At 30.7% G+C, this 23,639-nt stretch overlaps 1 protein-coding gene across 1 annotated transcript in view; it reads left to right on the top strand.

Moving 5' to 3' along the window:
• The window catches only part of Akirin (akirin), a 35,549-nt gene that overhangs the window by 4,555 nt on the left and 7,355 nt on the right, over nucleotides 1–23,639 (top strand). The window contains exons 2-3 of the mRNA XM_064057491.1: nucleotides 19,312–19,466; nucleotides 19,586–19,745. Coding sequence (XP_063913561.1) covers nucleotides 19,312–19,466; nucleotides 19,586–19,745 — 315 coding nt within the window. The remainder of the gene's footprint in view (nucleotides 1–19,311; nucleotides 19,467–19,585; nucleotides 19,746–23,639) is intronic.

The following is a 23,639-nucleotide window of genomic DNA, read 5'->3' as shown; positions in this document are numbered from 1 at the left end:
TCCAAAGATCGATAAAACCGAAAAACTCAAGAATCGAAAAATGACAAGTCTAAAAATTGAGGACGAGAAAGACAAAAATCGAAAAGTCGAAAAATCCAGAAATTGATTAACCGCAAAAGTTAAAATTTGAAAAATCGGGAACTTGAAAAATCGCAAATTTCAATTCTTCGATTTTTCAAATTTGGTGTTTTTCGACTTGTGAATTTTTGGATTTCCCGATTTGTCAATCTCTGGATTTTTCGAATTTTTGAAAAAATGTAAAAACTGAAAAATCGAAAAATTCAGAAATCGTAAAATCTACAAATCGAAAATTTGGCAAATGAGAAATCGGAAACTCGAATAAACTGGAAAATCGAAAAGCTGAAATGTTCAAAAATCGAAAAAAGAAAAATCCAAAGATCGAAAAAACTAAAAATCAAAAAACTGAAAAGTTGAAAGATCGAATAATCGAAAAATTAAGAAATCGATAGATTGAAAAATCCAGGACAAAACAGTCAAAAAATTTAAAATTTCAGAACTCAAAAGATTTAAAAATTAAAAAGCCAAAAATTTGTATAATCGAAAAAATGGGAAATGGAAAAATTAAAAAACCGAGACAAGGAATTGTTACTTAACGATCGAGAAGAGAAAAATCGATAAATTGAAAATTTTAATAATCGAAAAAGCGATAAATCAAAAATTGAAAAATCAGAAAATCCAGAAATTGAAAATTTGCAGATTTCAATTTCTCGATTTTTTCAATTTTTTACTTTTGCGGTTTTACAATTTCAGGATTTTTTTTCCGACTTTTGGAATTTTCAATTTCTCGACTTTAAAAAAAATTGAAAAATCGAAAAATCAAGAAACTGAAATATTGAAAAATTGAAAATTCCAGAAAATGAAAATCTAAAAACTGAAAAATCCGAAATTTGAAAAACAGAATAATCTAAAAATGGAAAAACCCAAAAATTTGAAAGGCCGATAAATCGAAAAACTAAAAAATTGAAAGATCGAATAGTCGAAAAATTTAAAATTTGTATAATCAAAAATGTGGGAAATGGAAAAAATAAAAAACTGTGGCAACGAATAATTGAATCGAAAAATGAAAAATCACAAATTTCAATTCCTCGATTTTTCAATTTTTAGGTTTTGGTGTTTTTCAATTTGTGAATTTTTGGATTTTTCTATTTTTCATTATCTGGATTTTTCGAATTTCTAAAAGATTGAAAAGTATAAAACTGAAAAATCGAAAAATTCCAAAATCGTGAAATCGTCAAGTCGAAAGTTTGACAAATGAGAAATCGGAAAGTCGAGTAAATTGGAAAACGGGAAAACTGAAAAATCTAAAAGTCGAAAAAAGAAAAATCCAAAAAAACTGAAAAGTTGAAAGATCGAATAATCGAAAGAGTTGAAAATGGAAAAATTAAAAACCGAGTCAACGAATTGTTAATTGAAAAATCGAAAAAGTGAAACATCGATAACTTGAAAATTTGAATATTTGAAAAAGGGATACATCGAAAAGTGAAAAATCGCAAATTTGAGGACGAGAAAGACAAAAATCGAAAAGTCAAAATTCAGAAAATGAAAAACTGCAAATTTCAATTTCTCGATATTTTTGTTTTTCGACTTTTCGATTTTTCGACCTAAAAAAAACTGAAAAATCGAAAAAAGCAGAAATCCCAATATCGAGAAGTTGAAAAATCGAAAAATCTAAAAACTGAAATATGTGATAAAGAGTATTTAAAAACTGAAAAACCCAAAATTTGATAAGCAGAAAAATCTAAAAATGGAAAAACCGAAAATTCGAAAGATGGATAAATCGAAAAACTAAAAAATAGAAATATCGAATAGTCGAAAAATTAAAAATCGCCAACTTCAATTTCTCGATTTTTCAATTTTTAGGTTTTGGTGTTTTTCAATTTGCGAATTTTTGGATTTCTCTATTTTTCAGTGTCTGGATTTTTCGAATTTTTGAAAGGTTGAAAAATATAAAAACTGAAAAATCGAAAAATTCAAAAATCGTGAAATCGACAAGTCGAAAGTTGACAAATGAGAAATCGGAAAGTCGAATAAATTGGAAAATCGAAAAACTGAAAAATCCAAAAATTTAAAAAAGAAAAGTTGAAAGATAGAATAATCGAAAATTTAGGAAGTCGATAGATCTAAAAATCCAGGAACAGAACAATTAAAAAACTGAAAATTCGAGAATTTGAAAGATCTAAAAATTAAAAAATCAAAAATTTGTAAAATGAATCGAAAATTGAAAAATCGGAAAATCCAGAAATTGAAAAATTGCAAATTTTAATATTTCGCGTTTTTAAATTTTTTAGTTCTGCGGTTTTACAATTTCTGGATTTTTCTGTTTTTCGACTGTCCGATTTTTCAATCTCTCGACTTAAAAAAAAAACTGAAAAATCGAAAAAGGCAGAAATACCAATATCGTGAAGTTGAAAAATCAAAAAATCAATATTGATATACCAAGTCCAGTGGTAATTGAAGAAACGAAAAAGTAAAAAAATCGAGAAACTGAAAAATTGAAAAATTTGAAACCGTGGAACTAAAAAATCAAAAAGAAAATCGACCTGACAAACATCAGTTCACCGTTCTGAGTGTGAGGGAGGTACTGTATAATTTCCTTAGACCTATTTTTTTTTATTTTCAGTTTTACCAACCAAAGTTAACAAATCAGACATCCTCGGACTGGGTGATATGAACGAGTTGGCACCACCACCACGTAATTTCTTATACAAAATGCGTCATCTAGGCTTACACACTGCCAACTAAATGCGAAGTGGTCGTAAATGTATGACTAAATTAATGACTGAACTTTTTTGGCGATTATTCTTTGTTTTAGAACTGGTTTCCGGCAGTTGTAGGATATTTCACCTTGATTTATGATTAAAAAGTTAACCTTCTTTCTATTGAGCTTTTTTGTTCTTGTTCTTCTTTCCACGCTTTATTAATCTTAGTAGGTGCCGTTCAACAGTCATCATCTTCTGGTTTCGTCGCATTGGGCGTGCCTCAAGGTTCTATATTAGGACCTCTTCTGTTTTTGATTTAAACTGCAGACCTTCGAAAATCTGAAGTTTTGTAAAATATTGACGGATGGTGTAGATGCTTGCATCAATTTTAATTAATGGTAATGATTTGTACCTTTAGATGTTTTCCTAGTGGGTAGTCGTATAATATGCGGCAGTTTTTCTTTGGCTCTTTCGTGACCATTTCTTGGATTTAATGTTATTTTCTTGTCGTTCTTTATCGTGCGGTGCTTTTGTTCGTGATTTAAATTTCGTGTTCTGGATGAACGACCACAATATTATTTAGTGCCGTGTAGATAAGTAGTATCATTGACATTTTAAGCGGCAGGGTTACATGATATATAGACGGAATGTACCGACAATTAATCACGACAACAATGCAGTCGTCTGAAATTAATAATTGTGAATTCTTCAACCTGACCGTCATTATTCTCAACGAATCGAGGTTATCTGTAGCGTTATCAATCCTTATGCAATTTTAGAGTCAGTTTGTGGCAAAATCCGGGCGCTGGTCTATTTATTGATTTTAGAGAGACAAGGAGTGGGCCCCATAAAATTAATAATTGGATTTAATGGCCCCCTTTGTTTCTCTTGTCGCGTAGTTCCAACTATGGGAAACGTCGAATATTAACAATAATTCATGTTAAGTGCCCAGGCGGGCAAGAGCAAAGTTTCGACTTGGGTCCTCTAATTTAATAACGCGTTTAGGAAATTCGAAAATTCGCGTTTCGAAATTTCGTAACGTATTTTCGTCGGTTCGAATGCTCCCAATTAAGGAACATCAAAAGCGAAACGAACCGACGCCATTTCGAGTTACAGATGAGTAATTTAAATTTACATTATACACAATGAATAGTCGCACCGCATAGAAACAACACTGAATGTGTGTAGCGTTGATATGCTAAAATATGCATTGAAACTCGGGTTGAATATCGTTGCCGGGATTAATAAATAAATACATTCGGTATTGAAACTTTGTGCAGAGAAAGATTGAAGAGAGTACTGTTATTTCCTGCGTCGTATTACGATTATGCCGTGGAATATCGTAAACTTTCTGTTTAATTTGTTGAGGAATTTTGAACGGTATCTGAACTCCATTTGCATTTTCATTAATAAAATTGGTATAAAAATTAAATTTTTTAATCAGAACGGGAACTGTTACTTTGGGCCGGCCAGATCGGTTCGTAGAATTTACATTTGCATTAAAGTGTTTGGTTAAGTATTCGTTAGTGCTTAGAATTGCAGATGGTGGGCATAAATTTGAATGTGGGTAACTCCGGGCCTGCGTGGATTTGAATATTTATAAATGAGCTGCGATACATAGTGTATCGGTTTGTATTTATGCTTTGAAAAAATTATAATCAAGTTGGTTTGTGTGTGGCATCTCGGTATACTGGAATTTGTGTAGTTGATACATGTTGACAAGAGAAAGTAATATATTATTATTATTGAAATTAATATACTTGACGTATCGTTGTATGGCTAAGTGGAACCATTAAGATTAGGTTAATAAAATATCGGGTAGCGTTAATTATTGTTTGCGTTCCTCAGATTTATATTTATTATGATAATAAATTCGCACCAGGAAATTAATTCTTGATAAGGTTATTAATAATAGTGGCAGGGAACTTAACGTTTTTTCGGTCTAAATGGTCCTCGTTTTTCTGTTGCTGCTTGGAAAGAAATTGATACAGTTATTCGAGGCGAAAGGTCGCCTGAAGCAACATTATTTAAGAATTTTTGGTGAAAACAAAGTATTTTTTCGCGAAATTAAATTGTTTGTCTGAAATATAGAATAAAAAAAAATGATAGCCTTATGCATACATTGATATTAAAGTCAAAAATTTCAGAGTGTCATTGTAAAAGAGTATAGAAATGGCTACGACATTGTTCTTTCATGTTTTCTCGACGTTTCATGACTTCTAGAGTACGAAAAAATAAGTCTCCCTTTTCCGTCTGATGGTAAAATGTTAACCAAAATTGGTTTGATCATCCCTATCAATAATTTGATAACGACAACTAAAAATTTTATGTAGTAAATGCTATTTAAATTTTATAAAATAACATATTCCTGAACGAGTGGTTTATGAAACCGCCTCAATTTTATAGTTTTTCGAGGAAGGTGTATTTGATGCATTGTAGTTCATAGTGCTTACCAAGATAAGGCTGAGTTTGGAAGATGACCTACTCGCTAAGAAAATAAAAGGTGGGTGGGCGGGGCTATAACTTGCCAATATAAGACTGATTTTGCCAAATAACCCTCTACCCTTCATTTGCCAATGTCAGTCTTATCTTAGCAGCTACTAGCCCCACCCACCCACCCTCTCTTTTTTTAGAGGGTATGTCATCTGCCAAAATCTCTCTTACCTTATCAGGTACTAGCCCCGCCCACCCACCCTCTCTTTTCTTACCGGATATGTGATTTGCCTAAATTGATCTTATGTTAACAGGTATTAGCCCCGCCCACCCGCCCTCTATTTTCTTGGAGGGATCTCATTGGCTAAAATCACTCTTATCTTAGCAGCTACTAGTCCTCTAAGATAATAAAGGGCGGGTGAGCGGGGCTAATACCTGCTAAAATAAAATCAATTTTGGCAAATCACATATCCGGTAAGAAAAGAGAGGGTGGGTGGGTGGGGCTAGTACCTGCTAAGATAACAGTGATAATCGAAAAAAGAAAAATCCAAACATCGATAAAACCGAAAAAACTAAAAATCAAAAAATGAATTGTTAATTGAAGAATCGAAAAAGTTAAACATCGATAAATTCGAATAGTATTTGAAAAAGGGAAAAATTGGAAATACGAGGACGAGAAAGACAAAAATCGAAAAGTCATAAAATCCAGAAATTGAAAAATTGCAAATTTCAATTTCTTAATTTTTCTGTTTTTCGACTTTTCGATTTTTCAATCTCGTTTTTCGACGAAAAAAAAAACTGAAAAGTAGAAAAAAGCCGAAATCCCAATATTGAGAAATTGAAAAATCGAAAAATCAAAAAACTGAAATAGCGAAAAATCGAAAATTTGATTAATCGAAAAATTGGGGAATAGAAAAATTGAAAAACCGGGTCCACGGGTAATTGAAGAAACGAAAAAGTGAAAATCGAGAAACTGAAAAATTAAATACTTGAAGAATAGAGTGGAAAGTCGAAAAATTGAAAAAAATTGAAACCGTGGTTTTTATTTTAGCAGGTATTAGCCCCGCCCTCCCGCTCTCTATTTTCTTAGAGGAATCTCATTAGCCAAAATCAGTCTTATCTTAGCAGCTACTAGTCCTCTAAGAAAATGAAGGGTGGGTGGGCGGGCTTAGTACGTGCTAAGATAAAAGTGATATTGCCAAATGGCATACGCCCGAAGATAATAAAGGGTGGGTGGGCGGGGCCAATACTTGCTAAGACAAGACTGATTTTGTCAAATGATATAGCCTCTACTCTTTATTTTCTTAGAGGGTATGTCATTTGTCAATATCAGTCTTATCTTAGCAGATACTAGCCCCGCCCACCCACCCTCTCTTTTCTTAGAGGGTATGTTATTTGTAAAAATCAGTCTTATCTTGGCAGCTACTAGCCCCGCCCACCCACCCTCCGTTTCTTTTCTTAGGAGGTATGTCATTGCCAAAATCAGCTTTACCTTAGCAAGTACTGATGACTAACTTTTATAGAACCCCAAAAAATCGGAAAACATATTTAAAAGAATCCAAAATATATTAAATCTGCGAATCTGGTGTAATTTTCTCTTAGTGAAAAAAGAAAATGGGTAAATGTATTACGAACAATTTTTCAAAAAAAAAAAAAAAATTAAAGCGAGTTCTATTTAAATAAAAAAAGCACTAATATATTGATCATCGGTCGGCTATGAGAATCTGAGGTCATATTTTTTCAAATAATTAAAAAGAAGTAAAAAAAAATTGTAATGGACAAAATTTGAGTTTTTTACTATAGCTCCACACGAACCAAAAAAATCCAAACGTGTGAAAACGGGTTGTATTTGAACGAAGAAACCTCTAGCTTATACAGAATTTTTCAAATACTTAATTAAAAGCAAAAGTGAAACATATGTATTTTCTAAAAAAAATCGTAGTGAAAAATCTGAAAAAATGGTAGCATTTAAAAAATGCTTCCGACATCACGAAATCGAATTGTTTATTTTCTAGTACTTTTCGGATTTTCGATTTTTAAATTTTAGATTTTCGAATTCTAATTTTATTCATTTTTTGACGTTTAGATTTCTCCATTTTTCAATTTTACGATATTTTTATTTTGCAATGTTTTAAATTTTAGATTTTTCAGTTCTTCAATATTTTTTTAATTTCAAATTTTGACGTTTCTGGATTTTCAGTTTTTTGATTTGTCCACTAATCTGCTTTTTGATTTTCCCATTTCTTGACTTCTTAAAGTTTCGATCATTCATTTCTTCAGTTCAATTTTTCGACTCTTCAGGTTTTTGATTTTTCATTTTTTTAATTTCCTAATTTCTCAATATTACGTTCAATGTTGTGATTTTTCACTTTTTCGATTCTTTAGTTTTTCGATATTTTAACTTTTTAGTTTTTAAATTCCTCAAGTTTTCAGTTTTCCAATTTTTCGATGTTTCAATTTTTCAATTATCCGATGGTGCAATTTCTAGATTTTTAAATTTTAGATTTTCCAATTTTTTTTTTTTATTTTTTCATGTTTGGATTTCTCGATTTCTCAATTTTTCGATATTATAATTCTTCCATAATTCACTGAGAGCGTTATTGCTAAAAATAAATGTAAAAAATAACTACTAAAACTGTGACTAAAAAATTCTAAAACATGTTAAACAAAATCGTAAAATGTATTAAAACTGGTTTTGTTTAAAAAAGTTTATAGAAGAAAATGAAATTTTTTAACCAGACTTTTTTCTAAAAAAATGTTGCTGGATGACGTCACCATAATATGGAATCCCTAGATCAGTTTGTTTTTTATTTTTTAAGAACTGGTACAACAAAACATTAGTTAACAAAATCCAACCGAATATTGTAAGCATAAATGACACCATTACTATTTAGCAATGTAAATGAAAATAAATTTTCTTTATCGCTCAAAACGCGCAGAAACACCAGTCAAAAATGACAACGAAAAAATAAAAAAATGTGGAAAATGAAAATTACAATAACCAAGTAAAATATAAAGTGACATCAAAAACTGACTGCGTAATGCAAACTCACAACTTTCGATTTTTTTGGTTACTTTGAATTTTAATTCCAAATATTTTAATAAAAATATAAGAAATTGCTGTTTTTTTCCAAAATTTGTCTGAGATTTGAATAATTTGATGACGTCATCTCAGAATTTTGCGTAGTAGCTTTGTGGTTTATGTATCCTCTTTGATTGTTCTGTTAGACGTCCTGACGTCCGGATTGAACAGTGACTAGAATAAAATATTCTCAGCAAGATAAAGCGGTAATTTTCTTCTTTTTTCTTGTTTTGATTTTTTACTTCCCGAGTGTAAGTAGGGAAGTATTTATAATAGGGTCCATGGGTACTATAATGCTTTCTCGACGTTTCATGACTCCCAGAGTATGAAAAAGTAGGCGTTCCATTTCCGTCTGTATATTTGTCTATGTCGATTTTAATAATCTCTGAAACTATGTGGCCGATTGATATAAGTGATAAAAACTGAATAAATAGAATGAGGACTCATAAGTCATAAATTTCGATTTTTCTTGCTACTTTTAGTGTTTCAGTTCCAAAAAAAAATGAAAAATTGAAAAAATAAAAATATCGCTAATTGTTTTTTTACTAAGCGAAGGAAGTATTGTAATCGAGTCCGTCGGGCGACTCTCTACTTTTACGTGTTGATTTATTGCTCGAAACATCCAGGTTTTTGAAAAAAAAATTAAAACTATGACAAAATTTTGCAATTTAATTTTGAAACTGCAAAACCGAATGCTCTAAAATTTTGCAACGTTTTAAGGTTATCATAAGTATGGTAAATCGTTAATCAAAATTTATCCGTTTACCCTCCTAAAAAATGGATGACGTCTCTCAAGAACGGCTCAAAACATTTGGCTGAAAATTTTATAAATTTGGACCAATTTTTTTTTATAAAACCCACCCTTTTAAGAAAAGGTAGTAGCTCCGCCCACCCACCCTTTATTTTCTTAATACAGTGAGTCATCTGCCAAAATCAGTCTTATTTTAACAAGTACTAGCCCCGCCCACCCACCCTTGTTTTCTTAGAGGATATGTCATTTGCAAAAATCAGTCTCATACTTGCCAAGATAACACTGATTTTGGCAGATGACCTATTCTTTATTTTCTTGGAAGAGTAAGTAGGTCATTGGCCAAAATCAAGTTATCATAGGCATGTCATCCCCCCCTAAAAAGTTGATGACGTCACCTCAAAATATTGCTGAATATATCCAATCATAAGAGGTGTTTTGCGCGAAATAAAATCACCTTTTAGTTACACGGTTTATTTAATAACGCACAAAATTATAAATTGCCGGTCTCTCGGGTCGGCACGTCTTTACCCTCTCGATACTTCTCGACGACTCCCCGAGAGAATGAAATAATAAAAATTAGGTAAACTACCCTAAAACGGGTGGGAGTAGGGTGGACAAATTGGCTACGCCCAAACCCCTGTTCAGGTAAACTGAACAAGAGGAGTCGCTACGTTATAATTGCGACAGTTTTTTTAGACAGTTTAATATCACATATTTTTTAAATTTTGTTGAAATTTTTGCTTCACGTATTTTAAAAATCAATATTTCATTTATTTATGGAAATTTTGGAAAGCATTTAAACCATTGTTTTCAGCTTGTAAAACTTTAGAAAATGTAGTAAATCTATTTTCGACTTTATTTGTTGGAACTGAGATATAGTAAAATAAATGTTTAGAAGCTTTTACAACAAGCTTTTTTTTACTGTGTATCGTTTCTAACAAAAAAGTCGATATATCTGGTAAGATTTCTGTAGTTTTGTAATCTGAAAACAGTGTTGAAAACCGTGTTCCAAAATTTCCTTAAATAATTGAGATATTGATTTTTAAAAATACGTTATGCAAAAATTTAACAAAAATAATAAAAAAAGTATGATCACAAACTATTCTTAACAAAACTGCCTTTGCGTTATATAAAGAAAGTTATGGAGAGCTTATATTTACATTTTCACAACCATAAGTCTGTTAATAATGGAGATATTACATTTTGAAAATGTACCGAAAACTTCATGCAGAAAATGTAGCGACTTAAATGTGTAAAATTTTTAAATTTGCTTATACAAGGTGTCTCAGAAAAATTAATGACTGAGTAGGAATTTAACTCGTTACTATGGAAATATCCAATTTAACACTTTTTAAATTTAACAAGTTTTTACAAGTTTAATAAGGACAAGTGTATTTTCTCAGAGTTTACCATTTGACAAAATAAGTTTTACTTTTGCAAGTAATATTCCCGCCCACCCGCCCTCTATTTTCTTAGAGGGTACAGTTGCGGCCCCCCAAAAAAAGTGCACAATAATTTTCTATATTGTAAATGTATCTTCAAATCATGGGCGCTCGAAAAACAAAATTTGTCAAATTTGACATTTTTTTTTATTCAATTATGCTGCGCCACTGGTAATAGCCAGACTTACATTAATTTAATAATTCAAAAAATTCCTTGACAACGAAAAATCGTGCGCTTTTCCAACTGTATGGCATTTGCCAAAATCAGTCTTATCTTAGCAAGTACAAACCCCATCCACCCACTCTCTATTTTTTCAGAGGGCATGGCGTCTGCCAAAATCAGTCTTATCTGAGCTAGTACTAACCCCGTCCACCCGCCCCTCTCAGAGTATCATTTGCCAAAATAAGTTTTACTTTTGCAAGTGATGTCCCCGCCGACCCGCCCTCTATTTTCTTAGAGGGTATGACATTTGCCAAAATCAGTCTTATCTTAGCAAGTACTAGGCCCGCCCACCCACCCTCTGTTTTTCAGAGGGCGTGGCGTCTGCCAAAATCAGTCTTATCTGAGTTAGTACTAGCCCCGCCCACCCGCCCCTATTTTCTCAGGATATGTCACTTGCCAAAATTAGACTTATCTTAGCAAGTATAGTTTTGAAAATTTCATTCTACCCTATAAAATTTTATTGACCATAACGAGACGGGCAGTAGTACAATGGTAAGTAAATTTGTCGGAAAACATTTAGCAGGTAGTTGTACTCATAAAATAATGGTCATTTTCGTTCGCGAGTAACGAAAATGACCATTATTCTGTTTTCTAACATCTGGGGATGACCAATACGCGACAACTTGAAGTTGTAAATATCTCTTGCTATTGTACTAGTGTGCGTCTCGTTATTGCCAATAAAATTTTATATGGTAGAATGAAATTTCCAAAACTATACTACCCTCTGAGAAAATAAAGGGCGGGTGGGCAGGGCTAGTACTTGCTAACATAAGTCTTATTTTGGCAAATGACATATTCCTTGCGAAAATAAGGGCGGGTGGGCGGGCCTAGTGCTTGGTAAGATAAGAATGATTTTGGCAAATGACATCTTCTGGGAAATTAAGGGGCGGGTGGGCGGGCGTAGTATTTGTTAAGATAAAACTGATTTTGTCCTTGTAAAAACTTGTGAAATTTAATGGATGTCCCATTTTTGTCTGTGTATCTGTCTGTCGTTTATCGTATGTGTCGATTTTAACAGATGTGTTGGAGAAAGTTTCTCGAAGTATGTTTGAGTTTATCGCTTATCAAATCGAAGTTCGATGTACGCTATTTATTATTTAATAATGATGATATTACAAGTGTCTAATGGTCAGTCTAATTTATTGATAGAGAGAAAATAAAAAAGTAGCTTTATTGTGTACTAATTTATAAACCATTAAGAGAAATGAGGTAGTCGTTTTCATAATTAGATAATGGTAAATAAACAATAGTACTATTTCTATTAATTCACGACTTCTTGATTTTGTACACAAAGAACGTAAAATATCTGAACCGCAACTATGAAAAATTAGGTCCCCCATTTCGGTAGTGCTAATTTTATAAATATTATGTTTATCAAAATATCAAAACGTGGGATATTTTTGACTTCTTGACGTATCCTATTTTTGCTACATTTTGGTCAAATTTATGTGCAGTTCCTGTGATAATAGTAAGTTAACTAATAATAATCAAACAATGCATGTTCATGAGTACGTTAAATACCTATAAATCCTTATATAATGTAAATTTTATACTTGCGTGTCAGCCTAAATTTATTTTATCTTTGTTTTTTTGTTATCTATACGTGTACGTAACTCCAAAGACCTGTAAAATTATTGTTATTATTATCACGTTATAATATAATTGTAGTAGACCATCATGTGTTATTATCAGTAATGAAAGTGCCACCATAACAAATCTCCAGTTTTTTTTTTCAACCTTTTGTGAGATTTTTTTAATGTATAACTATCAAAAATATGCCACGCATAAGTAGATTACTTGCAGTACTACACTGGAAATTGTTTTAGCAGTGCTTCATAAATTGTATTAAGCTTTTGTTTACAAAATAACTAGTAAAATTTTGTTACACACAAAAGCATTTGATTTTGACCAGGATTGACGACCGTCTTTTAATTTTAGTTCCGCCATTGTCGTTAGCGCCAGACGGGCGATTTGGCTGCACGAATAAATACGAATCTCGGCGAAATTGATCACATCGACATGTTTATAGTCGTCCGGTTAATACATTATGCAGAAGCTCCATTTTGTTATCTCATATCTCTCTCGACGGGATAATGATCGTTAGAAATGTATATATCTACATCGACAACTAAAACAATATCGTCCGTTTAGCTTTCATAACGGCAAACGTTTATCGTAATTTGCGTCTTGTTTGTGATACAGAACTAAAATATTTATTCGCTGTTGCTTTGTAAATGTAAGTCACATTCATTTTTAATGACGTCCGTTTTGAGAATACAATTCTGTGCTTTTTAATCGTGTAATGTGTTGTTTACGTCTAGCATCTACATTATGCAACAATTGCAAAAGAACGTTAATAAATTATTATTCTGAAAAATAAATGAATAGATTTGTTTCTGCTTACTTGTATTTGTTTCCATCTGCGCGATTTGGAAAGCTTTATCCTAGTTGAAATTTTGCATACACTTTGGAACAATCAATGACATTATTGTTGTCTGAGTGCCTACCCACAGCGGCAATAAACGTTTTCGTTTAGACTAAATAAAAGTTTTAAACGATCTCGATAAAGTCGGAATTCACGATTCCCTTTCTCGGCGATACATCATTTGTGTTCGAACAAAAGCATGACCGATGAAAATGCTATAAGCTCGGTTAGCCGTTATGAAAGTTTTATGGTGGGTCGAAATGTCAAAAAAGACCCAGCAGCGCAGCTTTGTTGGTGGCGAAATGGTCGAATTTGGGTGATGGATTTCGTGTGGTTGGAGAGAATGGTCAACCTAGTCCGTTGCGTACACCATGTCAGAGAACATAGAGAAGCGTCATAGTTTAAATTAAATGAGGGTTGAGGACTCCTCGACTTATGTTGGCAACCGTGTTTGTTTCTAAGGAATAAAATTAACTAGAAAAAATGTCATAATATTTTTAACGACGCATTTTACTTTCGACAAATTGACATTAGATTTACCAGGATATTACAGCTTTTTCTATTTTTTCAGGTATCGATTTTTCAACTTCATTTTTTGTTTTTTCGATTTCTCAATTTCTCAGTTTTTGGACATTTCAGTTTTGGCATTTTTCAGTTTACTTGTTGTTCAATTTTTCGAGCTTACGATTTTGCAGGTTTTTGATTTTTGAATTTTTCGATTTTTTTAAGGTTTCGATATTTCGACTTCACTTTTTGATTTTTCGATTCTTTGGATTCTCAGTTTTTGGATATTTCAGTTTTGGAATTTTTCAGTTTTTCGATTCGTCAGTTTTTCTTTCATTTTTCAGTTTTTCGACATTTCAGTTTTGGGATTTTTCAATATTTGTGTTCTTCGACTTTTCCATTTTTGTCTTCTGGATTTTTCGATGTGTCGACTTTTTACTTTTTCGATTTTCAAATTTTAGATTTCTAAATTTTTTGGTATTTTAATTTTTCAATATTTAAAATTTTTGATTTTTTATTTCAATTTTTCAATTGCTTCGATTTCTTAATCTTTCGATTTTTCGCCTTCCTGGTATTAGATTTTCTGTTTTTCAATTGTCGTTTATTCAATTCTTCGATTTTTAAATTTTCTATTTTTCAGTTTTTTGATATTTTAATTTTTCAATATTCAAAATTTTAGATTTTTCGATTTCTCGATTTTTCATTTCAGTTCTTCTCGATATTTCAGTTTTTCAAGTTTTCGAATTTTTCAAATGTTTTGATTTCTTAATTAATCGATTTTTCGACTTCCCGGTTTTAGATTTTCTGTTTTTCAATTGTCGTGTTTTCAAATTTTCGATTTGACATTTATAAACTGTCGATTTTTCAATCAATCGATGTTTTGATTTTTCCATTTCTTGACTTTCGAGGGTTTCGATATTCCTGTTCTTCATTTCTTTAATTTTTCGATTTTTCATTTTTTAGTTTTTTTAAGGTTTAAATTTTTCGACTTCACTTTTTGGATATTTCAGTTTTCGGATTTTTCAGGTTTGCATTTTTTAGTTTTTCTTTCATTTTTCAGTTTTTCGATATTTCAGTTTTGGGATTTTTCAATATTTTGATTCTTCGACTTTTCGATTTTTAAAATTTTAGATTTTTTAATTTTTAAAATTTTAGATTTTTTGAGATCTCGATTTTTCATTTCAGTTCTTCGATTTTTGAATTTTTCAAGTTTTCGGAATTTTTTTAAGGCTTGTAATTAAATGATAAGTATAAAATGCATTTTTTTTTTAGGTAACTTAAATAGTTTGTTACGTACATTAATAAGTTTGTTCAGTAGAAATTGTAAGTATTAAAATAAAACCTGACCAGTACAATGTGCAAGTATTTAATTGTGCTGTGTTTAGTAAAAATAATAGATGTTCAGTAGAAATGCTATAGTGTCTGGTTGACCTAACTGGCGATGGAACGTTTTAAGGAAAACCCATATTTAGTAAAAAATAGTAATATATAAGTACATAGTAATTGTAACAATAGGTAGGAAACAAATATTTTTATTGGAAAAATAACAAAGTCCTATACATTGTTCTTTATAAAAATTAACATAAAATTGTAAGAAAAAGAATAGATCACATTTAAATATAGAATACACTTTCATGTATAAAAAAAAATAACAATAAACAGTAAAATAATAATAATAACAATAATAATAATTCTTCATTGTTTCAATTATAACAAATAAATGATTCTATATAATAAAGATTAACATGCATATTCTAAAAAAATAATCAGGTTATGTATCATGTGTGGGTGTTAACTATAAAGAACATCATAATTGTCTAACGAACCTGTTCAATTTATACTGAACGTCTATGATTTCTACTGTACATCCAACATTTTAACTAAGCTTTCGTTATTTTTACAGGACAATAGTTTTATTTACTGAACAAAATTAATAATATACATAACTTCCATGATAAAAACATATCGTTAAAATTAGTTACTGTAACAAAAAATTTGTTATATGACGTTTATATTTTCCACTGAACAATTGTATAATATGTCGGTAAAGGTAACTTGTCGAAAAAATATTATACTGAGCAGAATATTTTTACCGTTTTTTAAATGTTTCGATTTCTTAATCTTTTGATTTTTCGACTTCCCGGTTTTAGATTTTCTGATTTTCAATTGTCATTTTGTCAAATTTTCGATTTTTCAATTAATCGTTGTTTTGATTTTCCCATTTCTTGACCTTCGAGTGTTTCGATTTTCCTGATCTTCAATTCTTTAATTTTTTGATTTTTCAATTTTTCGATTTTTTAAGGTTTCTATTTTTCACCTTCACTTTTTTGATTTTTCGATTTTTCAGTTTTTAGATAGTTTTAGGAGCTTTCAATATTTTAATTCTTCGGCTGTTCTATTTTTGATTTCTGGGTTTTTTCGATGTGTCTACCTTTTTACTTTTTCGATTTTTCAGTTTTTGGATTTTTAAATTTTAGATTTTTCAATCTGTTGATATTTTAATTTTTCAATATTTCTTAATCTTTTGATTTTTCGACTTCCCAGTTTTAAATTTTCTGTCTTTCAATTGTCGTTTTTTCAAATAATAGATGTTTTCATTTTCCGATTTCTTGACTTTAGAGGATTTCGATATTCCTGTTCTTCAAATCTTTAATTTTTCGATTTTTCAGGTTTTTGATTTTTTATTTTTTTAAGGTTTCAATCTTTCGACTTCACTTTTTGTATTTTTCTATTGCTCAATTTTTGGACTTTTTAGGTTCTCACTTTTTGGATATTTCAGTTTTCGGATTTTTCATGTTTTCCATTTTTCAGTTTTTCTTTCATTTTTCAGTTTTTCGATATTTCAGTTTTGGGATTTTTCAATATTTTGATTCTTTGACTTTTCGATTTTTGGTTTCTGGAGTTTTCGATGTGTCGATTTTTCAATTTTCGATATCTTAATCTTTCGGTTTTTCGACTTCCCGGTTTTAGATTTTCTGTTTTTAATTGTCGTTTTAAATTTTTCGATTTTTCAATTTTTTGATTTCCTGATTTAGTTTCCCATTTTTAGTTTTTCTTTTATTTTTCAGTTTTTCGATATTTCAGTTTTGTGATTTTTCAATATATCGATTCTTCGACTTTTCCATTTTTGACTTGTCGATGTGTCGATGTTTTTACTTTTTTGATTTTTCAAATTTTCGATTTTTAAATTTTCGAGTTTTTAATTTTTAAAATTATAGATTTTTCGAGATCTCGATTTTTCATTTCAGTTCTTCGATATTTTAATTTTTCAAGTTTTCGAATTTTTAAAATGTTTCGATTTCTTAATCTTTTGATTTTTCGACTTCCCGGTTTTAGAGTTTCTGTTTTTCAATTGTCATTTTGTCAAATTTTCGATTTTTCAATTAATCGATGTTTTGATTTTCCCATTTCTTGACCTTCGAATGTTTCGATTTTTTAAGGTTTCTATTTTTCGATTTCACTTTTTTGATTTTTCGATTTCTCAATTTTTTAATTTCTCAGTTTTTGGACATTTCAGTTTTGGAATTTTTCAGTTTACTTGTTCAATTTTTCGATCTTACGATTTTGCAGGTTTTTGATTTTTTCAATTTTTCGGGTTTTTAGGGATTTCGATATTTCAACTTCACTTTTTTGATTTTTCGATTCTTTGGACTCTCAATTTTTGGATATTTCAGTTTTGGGATTTTTCAGTTTTTCCATTCGTCAGTTTTTCTCTCATTTTTCAGTTTTTAGATATTTCAGTTTTGGGATTTTTCAACATTTCTGTTCTTCGACTTTTCCATTTTTGACTGCTGGATTTTTCAATGTGTCCATTTTTTTACTTTTTTGATTTTTTAAATTTTAGATTTTTTAATTTTTAAAATTTGAGATTTTTCGAGATCTCGATTTTTCATTTCAATTCTTCGATATTTCAATTTTTCAAATGTTTCGATTTCTTAATCTTTTGATTTTTCCACTTTCCGGTTTTAGATCTTCTGTTTTTCAATTGTCATTTTGTCAAATTTTCGATTTTTTTATTTTTCAAATTTGACTTTTATAAACTCTCAAATTTTCGATTTTTCAATTAATCGATGTTTTGATTTTCCCATTTCTCGACCTTCGAGTGTTTCGATTTTCATGTTCAATTTTTTGATTTTTCGACTTCCAGGCTTTAGATTTTCTGTCTTTTAATTGTCGTTTTGTCAAATTTTCGATTTTTCAATTAATCGATGTGTTGATTTTCCCATTTCTTGACCTTCGAATGTTTCGATTTTCCTGTTCTTCAATTCTTTAATTTTTTGATTTTTCAGCTTTTTGATTTTTCGATTTTTTACGGTTTCTATTTTTCGCCTTCACTTTTTTGATTTTTCGATTTTTCAGTTTTTAGATATTTCAGTTTTAGGAGTTTTCAATATTTTAATTCTTCGGCTGTTCTATTTTTGATTTCTGGGTTTTTCGATGAGTCTACCTTTTTACTTTTTCGATTTTTCAATTTTTGGATTTTTAAATTTTAGATTTTTCAATCTTTCGATATTTTAATTTTTCAATATTTCTTAATCTTTCGATTTTTCAACTTCCTGGTTTTAGATGTTCTGTTTTTCAATTTTTCGATTTGTTAATTTTTCATTCCCGATTTATCGAGATTTGATTGTTCAGGTTTCGATTTATCAGTTTTTCAATTTTTTATTTTGGCTTATTTCGGTTTCTCAGTTCTTCCAGTTTTCCATTTTTTTGTTTTTTCGCTTTTCCAATTTTTCAACTTTCAACTTTTTGTTTGTCGATTTCTCGTTCTTTGGATCTTTCAATCTCTCAATTTTTCACTGTTTCGAATTTTTAAGTTTTTTGATTTCTCGATTTATCGAGATTTGGATTTTTCGATATTTTGATGAGTCAATTTCTCAATTTATAAATTGTTCAGTTTTTAACTTTTCGATTTTTCGATTTTGGCTTATTTCGGTTTCTCAATTAGTGGACTTTTCGACACCACGATTTCTTGATCTTTTGATTTTTCGATTTTTCAGTTATCCGATTTTTTAAATTTGGGAGTTTCGATTTCTCGATTTTTCGTTATTCGGTTTTTAAATTTTAGATTTTTGAATTTTACATTTTTTCGATTTTCTGATGTTTTATTTTTCGATTTTCAGTTCTTCGATATTTCGATTTTTCAATGTTTCGGTTTTACGATTATTTTAATTTTTCATTTTTTTTTTCTCACTGTTAATATCACATAGTGTATCGAAAACAACCACAAAAATTGTCACTAAAAACATTTAAAACTTCATACAAAATAGAACACAGTGTTTCCAAAACATTTTCCCGAAAAAAATCCATTGGGTTATTAAGATTTCAACAATATTCTTAGTTTAAGACGTTTTGCTAGTATAAAACACAAATAATTAATTCCTAGTTAAACAAAATATGTAAAATCATCTAAATATGTACCAAAAATATTCACTTCGTCGTTATAAAAACCGACCAAACAACTATTTCCCGCAGAAATTATAGTCCAAACCAACCAAATCGCTTCTGAACGCTTAGAGTCGACATTGGCCTGAGCGCTCACTGGTCTGTGGATCAAACAAGTTCTCAGGCGACGAATTGTAGTCAACCAAGTTTTTTTATTGCCATCGACTATTTAAATTTGGCGCTTGTCTCACCTCTGTTATTACATTATTATAAATCACCATTCGAGAATAACAATAACACAATATTTTTATTATTTCACACTCAATAATCTTAATCTCTGTTCCAGAATACATGGCCGAAAATATCAAAGCCGAACTACGGAGGTTACAAAGGCGCAAGCAGTTGCAGTACAGCATGGAAAATTCAGACGGAAGCAGTTCGGGTGGAGAGAACACCGAATCTCCTTCTCGCTCCGAAAGAGCACTATTTACATTTAAACAGGTCCGTATAATAACGCGAAAAGCCCGATTTATTTGATTCTCGCTGGATCCTGACGCCTACGTACGCCACGTACGTGTCATTATCTCCTTATTTTATTTTTCATTCCTGGCGTGTTTCAGGTTGGTCTGATCTGTGAACGTATGCTCAGGGAACTCGAGTCTGAAATTAGAGAAGAATACGACAACGTGCTTACGGGAAAGCTCGCAGAACAATACGATGCCTTCGTTAAGTTCACGTACGATCAAATACATAAGAACTACAGCACGGCCCCACCTAGCTGTAAGTACACGATTTATTGCTTCGTGTGGGTGGTGGGAGTGAAAGGTTGAGCGAATGAGTTGTGGGATAGCGGATAGAAGGGATTTTTTGACGGGAATGTAGTTCGCGGAGTGGTTTTTACTTCCCGAGCGTAAGCAAAGGAAGTATTGTAATCGAGTCCGTCGGCCGACTCTCTACTTTTACGTTTTCTCGATCTTTCATGACCCCTAGAAGACGAAGAAATAGGTCTCCCATTTCCGTCTGTCTGTCCGTCCGTCTGTCCGTCTGTCCGTCTGTTCGTCTGTTGTCACGGATTATTATTAGACAGATAATCTCCGAAAGTACTCGACCGATTGTTGTGAAATTTTGTACTTATATTAAGAATATCATGTAGATGGTAAAACGCTAACCAAAATTTGTCGAATCATCCCCACCACTAAAGCGATGACGTCACTTCAAAATTGTACATAGTAAATGGGTTTTCAATTGTATAAAATAACATAGTCCTACACATGTAGTTTACAACTCTGAATCGACTTTTCACCCGAAACGTCCAGATTTTTGGAAAAAAAATCAAAATTATAAAACAACATTTTGAAATTTAATTTTTAATCTGCTAACCAGAATGCTTTGAAATGTTGCAGATGTTTTAAGGCTATAAAGGGCATCATAAATCTTTAGTCAAAAAATATTTGCTTATCCCCTCCAAAAACTTGATGACGTCAGCTCAAAAGTTTGTGGAATAAATCATATCTAAAATGTACAAAATATGATGAGTCTGTACTTGTGAACTATCACTCCATTAATATTTTTTGGATTTGCATATACAGGGTAACTCAAAAAAATTAATGAATGCGTAAATATATTTTATTGATTTAATCAGGAACTACAAAACCGAATGCTCTGAAATCTTGCAGATGTTTTAAGGTCATAAAGAGCATAATAAATGTTTAGTCAAAATATATTTGCTTATCCCCTCCAAAAACTTGATGACGTCAGCTCGAAAGTTTGCCGAATAAATCATATCTAAAATGTACAAAATATGATGAGCCTGTACTTGTCATTTATCACTCCATTCATATTTTTTGGATTTGCATATACAGAGTGACTCAAAAAAATTAATGAATGCGTAAATTTATTTTATTGATTTAATCAGGAACTACAAAACCGAATGCTTTGAAATCTTGCAGATGTTTTAAGGTTATAAAGAGCATAATAAATTTTTAGTCAAAATATATTTGGTTATCTTCTACAAAAAACTGATGACGTCAGCTCAAAAGTTTTCCGAATAAATCGTATCTAAAATGTACAAAATATGATGAGTCTGTACTTGTGATTTATCATTCCATTCATATTTTTGGATTTGCATATGCAGGGTGACTCAAAAAAATTAATGAAGGCGTGAATTTATTTTATCGATTTAATCAGGAATTACAAAACCGAATGCTTTGAAATCTTGGGAATATTTTAAAGTTATTATAAGCATGATAAACTTTTGTTCAAAATGTATTTGTTCATCCCTCCTAAAAAAATTGATGACGTCACCCTTAAATTTTGCTGAATAAATCCTATCTAAAATGCAAAAAATATGATGAGTTTGTACTTGTGATTTATCATTCCATTCATATTTTTTAGATTTTCTTAAGAGGTGGTTCAAAAAAATTAATGAAGTCAATTTATTTTATTGATTAAATTAAAGGCAACACTTATTATTAGTATTACACCCCAACCAACCCAATTTGGTAGACACAAAATTTGTTAAAGGAAAAACTCGGTTGAAACATCAGGGTAGCACGCTTATTTACATCGACTTTAACATTACAGACCTGCATTTGTTTTATGCGTTCACTTGATTCCGCGAATGTGAAATAGACATGTTTATAATCAACCAATTGTGAATTTCACCGTCAAGAATTAAAATAAAACCCAATGTTTTATATAATAAGCGGAAGTCGAAGCAATAAAACCGACGGTCGTTTTGTTTACAGTTTCTGTGTTTGGCTCTCACGTATGCTGTTACGCCTGTCATCTTAAATTAACAATGTTTATACATACACGATTTTCAGTTGCCTCTGATACGTAGGTATACGTGAGTAAATTGTTTCGTTATTTTATTGATTATTACAAATCAATATTCAAACGACCCAATTCATTTTCCCGAAAATTTGAGAATATAATAATTTTATTCTTAGTATTACACTACATCTATCCCAACTGATATACGTGTCCTTGCAAAAATGTTGATGACGTCATCGCAATTTTTTTTTAAATTCCCACTACAAAAATGTAATGAGAAAAAAAACACAATAGGCATGCAGTCGTCAAGTTTCCGACAGCGAGGGAAGTACTGTCTAAACTCTTTAGACCAATTTTTTTTGGATTATGTTGTGCACTGAAATTACAAAAATGACATCAGTGGTGCAAGCAAATTCCAAAAACGGTGTAGGTATGTTAATTGGTGATTTGAAATAAACGAAAAAAAATCGGGTGGTCAGAGGGTTATGAGTGGACATTTGCTATTCATTGAATTTTTCAGTGACTACAAGGTTTACAACTTTCGATAACAATAAGTTTCTTTGAACTGACACACATTTAATTTTTGTTGACTCATTAGGAACGGTTGTTCTAGCTTTTGATAACTTTTTTAAATAATTATGATAATTTATTACTTTTTTTATAAAATTAGCGTCAAGATTATGCGAAATATTCATAAGAGAAAAGTGCCACACTTCGCTCAATTTTTTGTGTGCAAATATTTGTTATTAATATTCCAAACGGAATTAAACTAAGACAACTTTTTAACTTAATTGGATAACTTATAATAAACCTGATGTTTTGTAAGAGTTGAAAAGCTCACTTCACAGTTTTGTATGATTTTCACTTTTAGGTCTTTAGTTGTATCCACAGATTGTTTAAAAATAATTTTTCAAAGTCGGGAACAAGAAATAATGTAGAGGTGTCAAATCAGGTGATCGAACCGTCGCCATAAAATTCCCTTAGAAAGTTCAAACGTGTTTGAGCTGTTGCGCCGTCATGCTGAAAATATCCGGTCTGCAATTCTTCAGGAAGAAATATCACACTAAACTCCAATTTTTGTGGTTGTAATGGCATATGTTCTAAGAAACGAGCTATGTAATTTTTTGGCATAATGGGCAGGGAAAATTAAATCACAAATTAAAAAAAATCACACACAAAAAGTTAAAAAAAAATAGCTGTTTTTTATTTTAAGTTTTGTCGATTTTTATAGATAATTTCGTGAACTACTTCACCGATTGTTGTCAAATTTTAGATGCATGTTACGAATATTTGATGACGTCACCTCAAAATTTTGTACATTAAACGTTATTTAAATTTTATAGATTAGTATACGACTCCCACGTAGAAAGACGATTGTTTTAATAATTTTTTTAAATCACCTTTTTCAGATGTTTGATGTGACTCATAGTTTTTATTAGAAAGAGCAGAAATTTTGAAAGTTTGGAGTAGTATACAAATAATCAAATAAATTTGTTTTGTACATTTCTTTAATGAATATTATGATGAATTACATTTTGACAACTGCAGCATAAAATATAAATGTAAAACCGAACCGTAAAATTTATAAACAAAATTATTTGTTTTAATTTATATTCAAAATTTTGAGGTTATGATAGCATGTTGTTGAAGTCTTCGTTGATTTCCAAATAGTTCAAATTTAAACCCAAAAATGGCGCTGCTGTAAAATTCAGAATTTTTGAGATTTTCAAGGAAGGCTTGACCATTAAATAACCTATATTTTAAATGTTTGTCTAATTAAAACGGCTAACAACAAAAAAAAAAACACCAAAAAACACGTTTTAAAACGAAAAAAAAAACAAATCCAATTAATAAAAAATTGGTCGAATGTTATTTCAACAGAACTTTCCTCGCCTCTGA

This window comes from Zophobas morio, unplaced genomic scaffold, assembly GCF_036711695.1.
Source record: "Zophobas morio isolate AGI-343-1 ecotype UQ-CSIRO unplaced genomic scaffold, CSIRO_AGI_Zmor_V1 ptg000017l, whole genome shotgun sequence".
Lineage (NCBI taxonomy): Eukaryota > Metazoa > Arthropoda > Insecta > Coleoptera > Tenebrionidae > Zophobas > Zophobas morio.
Note: the sequence above shows the minus strand (reverse complement) of the source record. Positions and strands in the feature narration are given on the sequence as shown.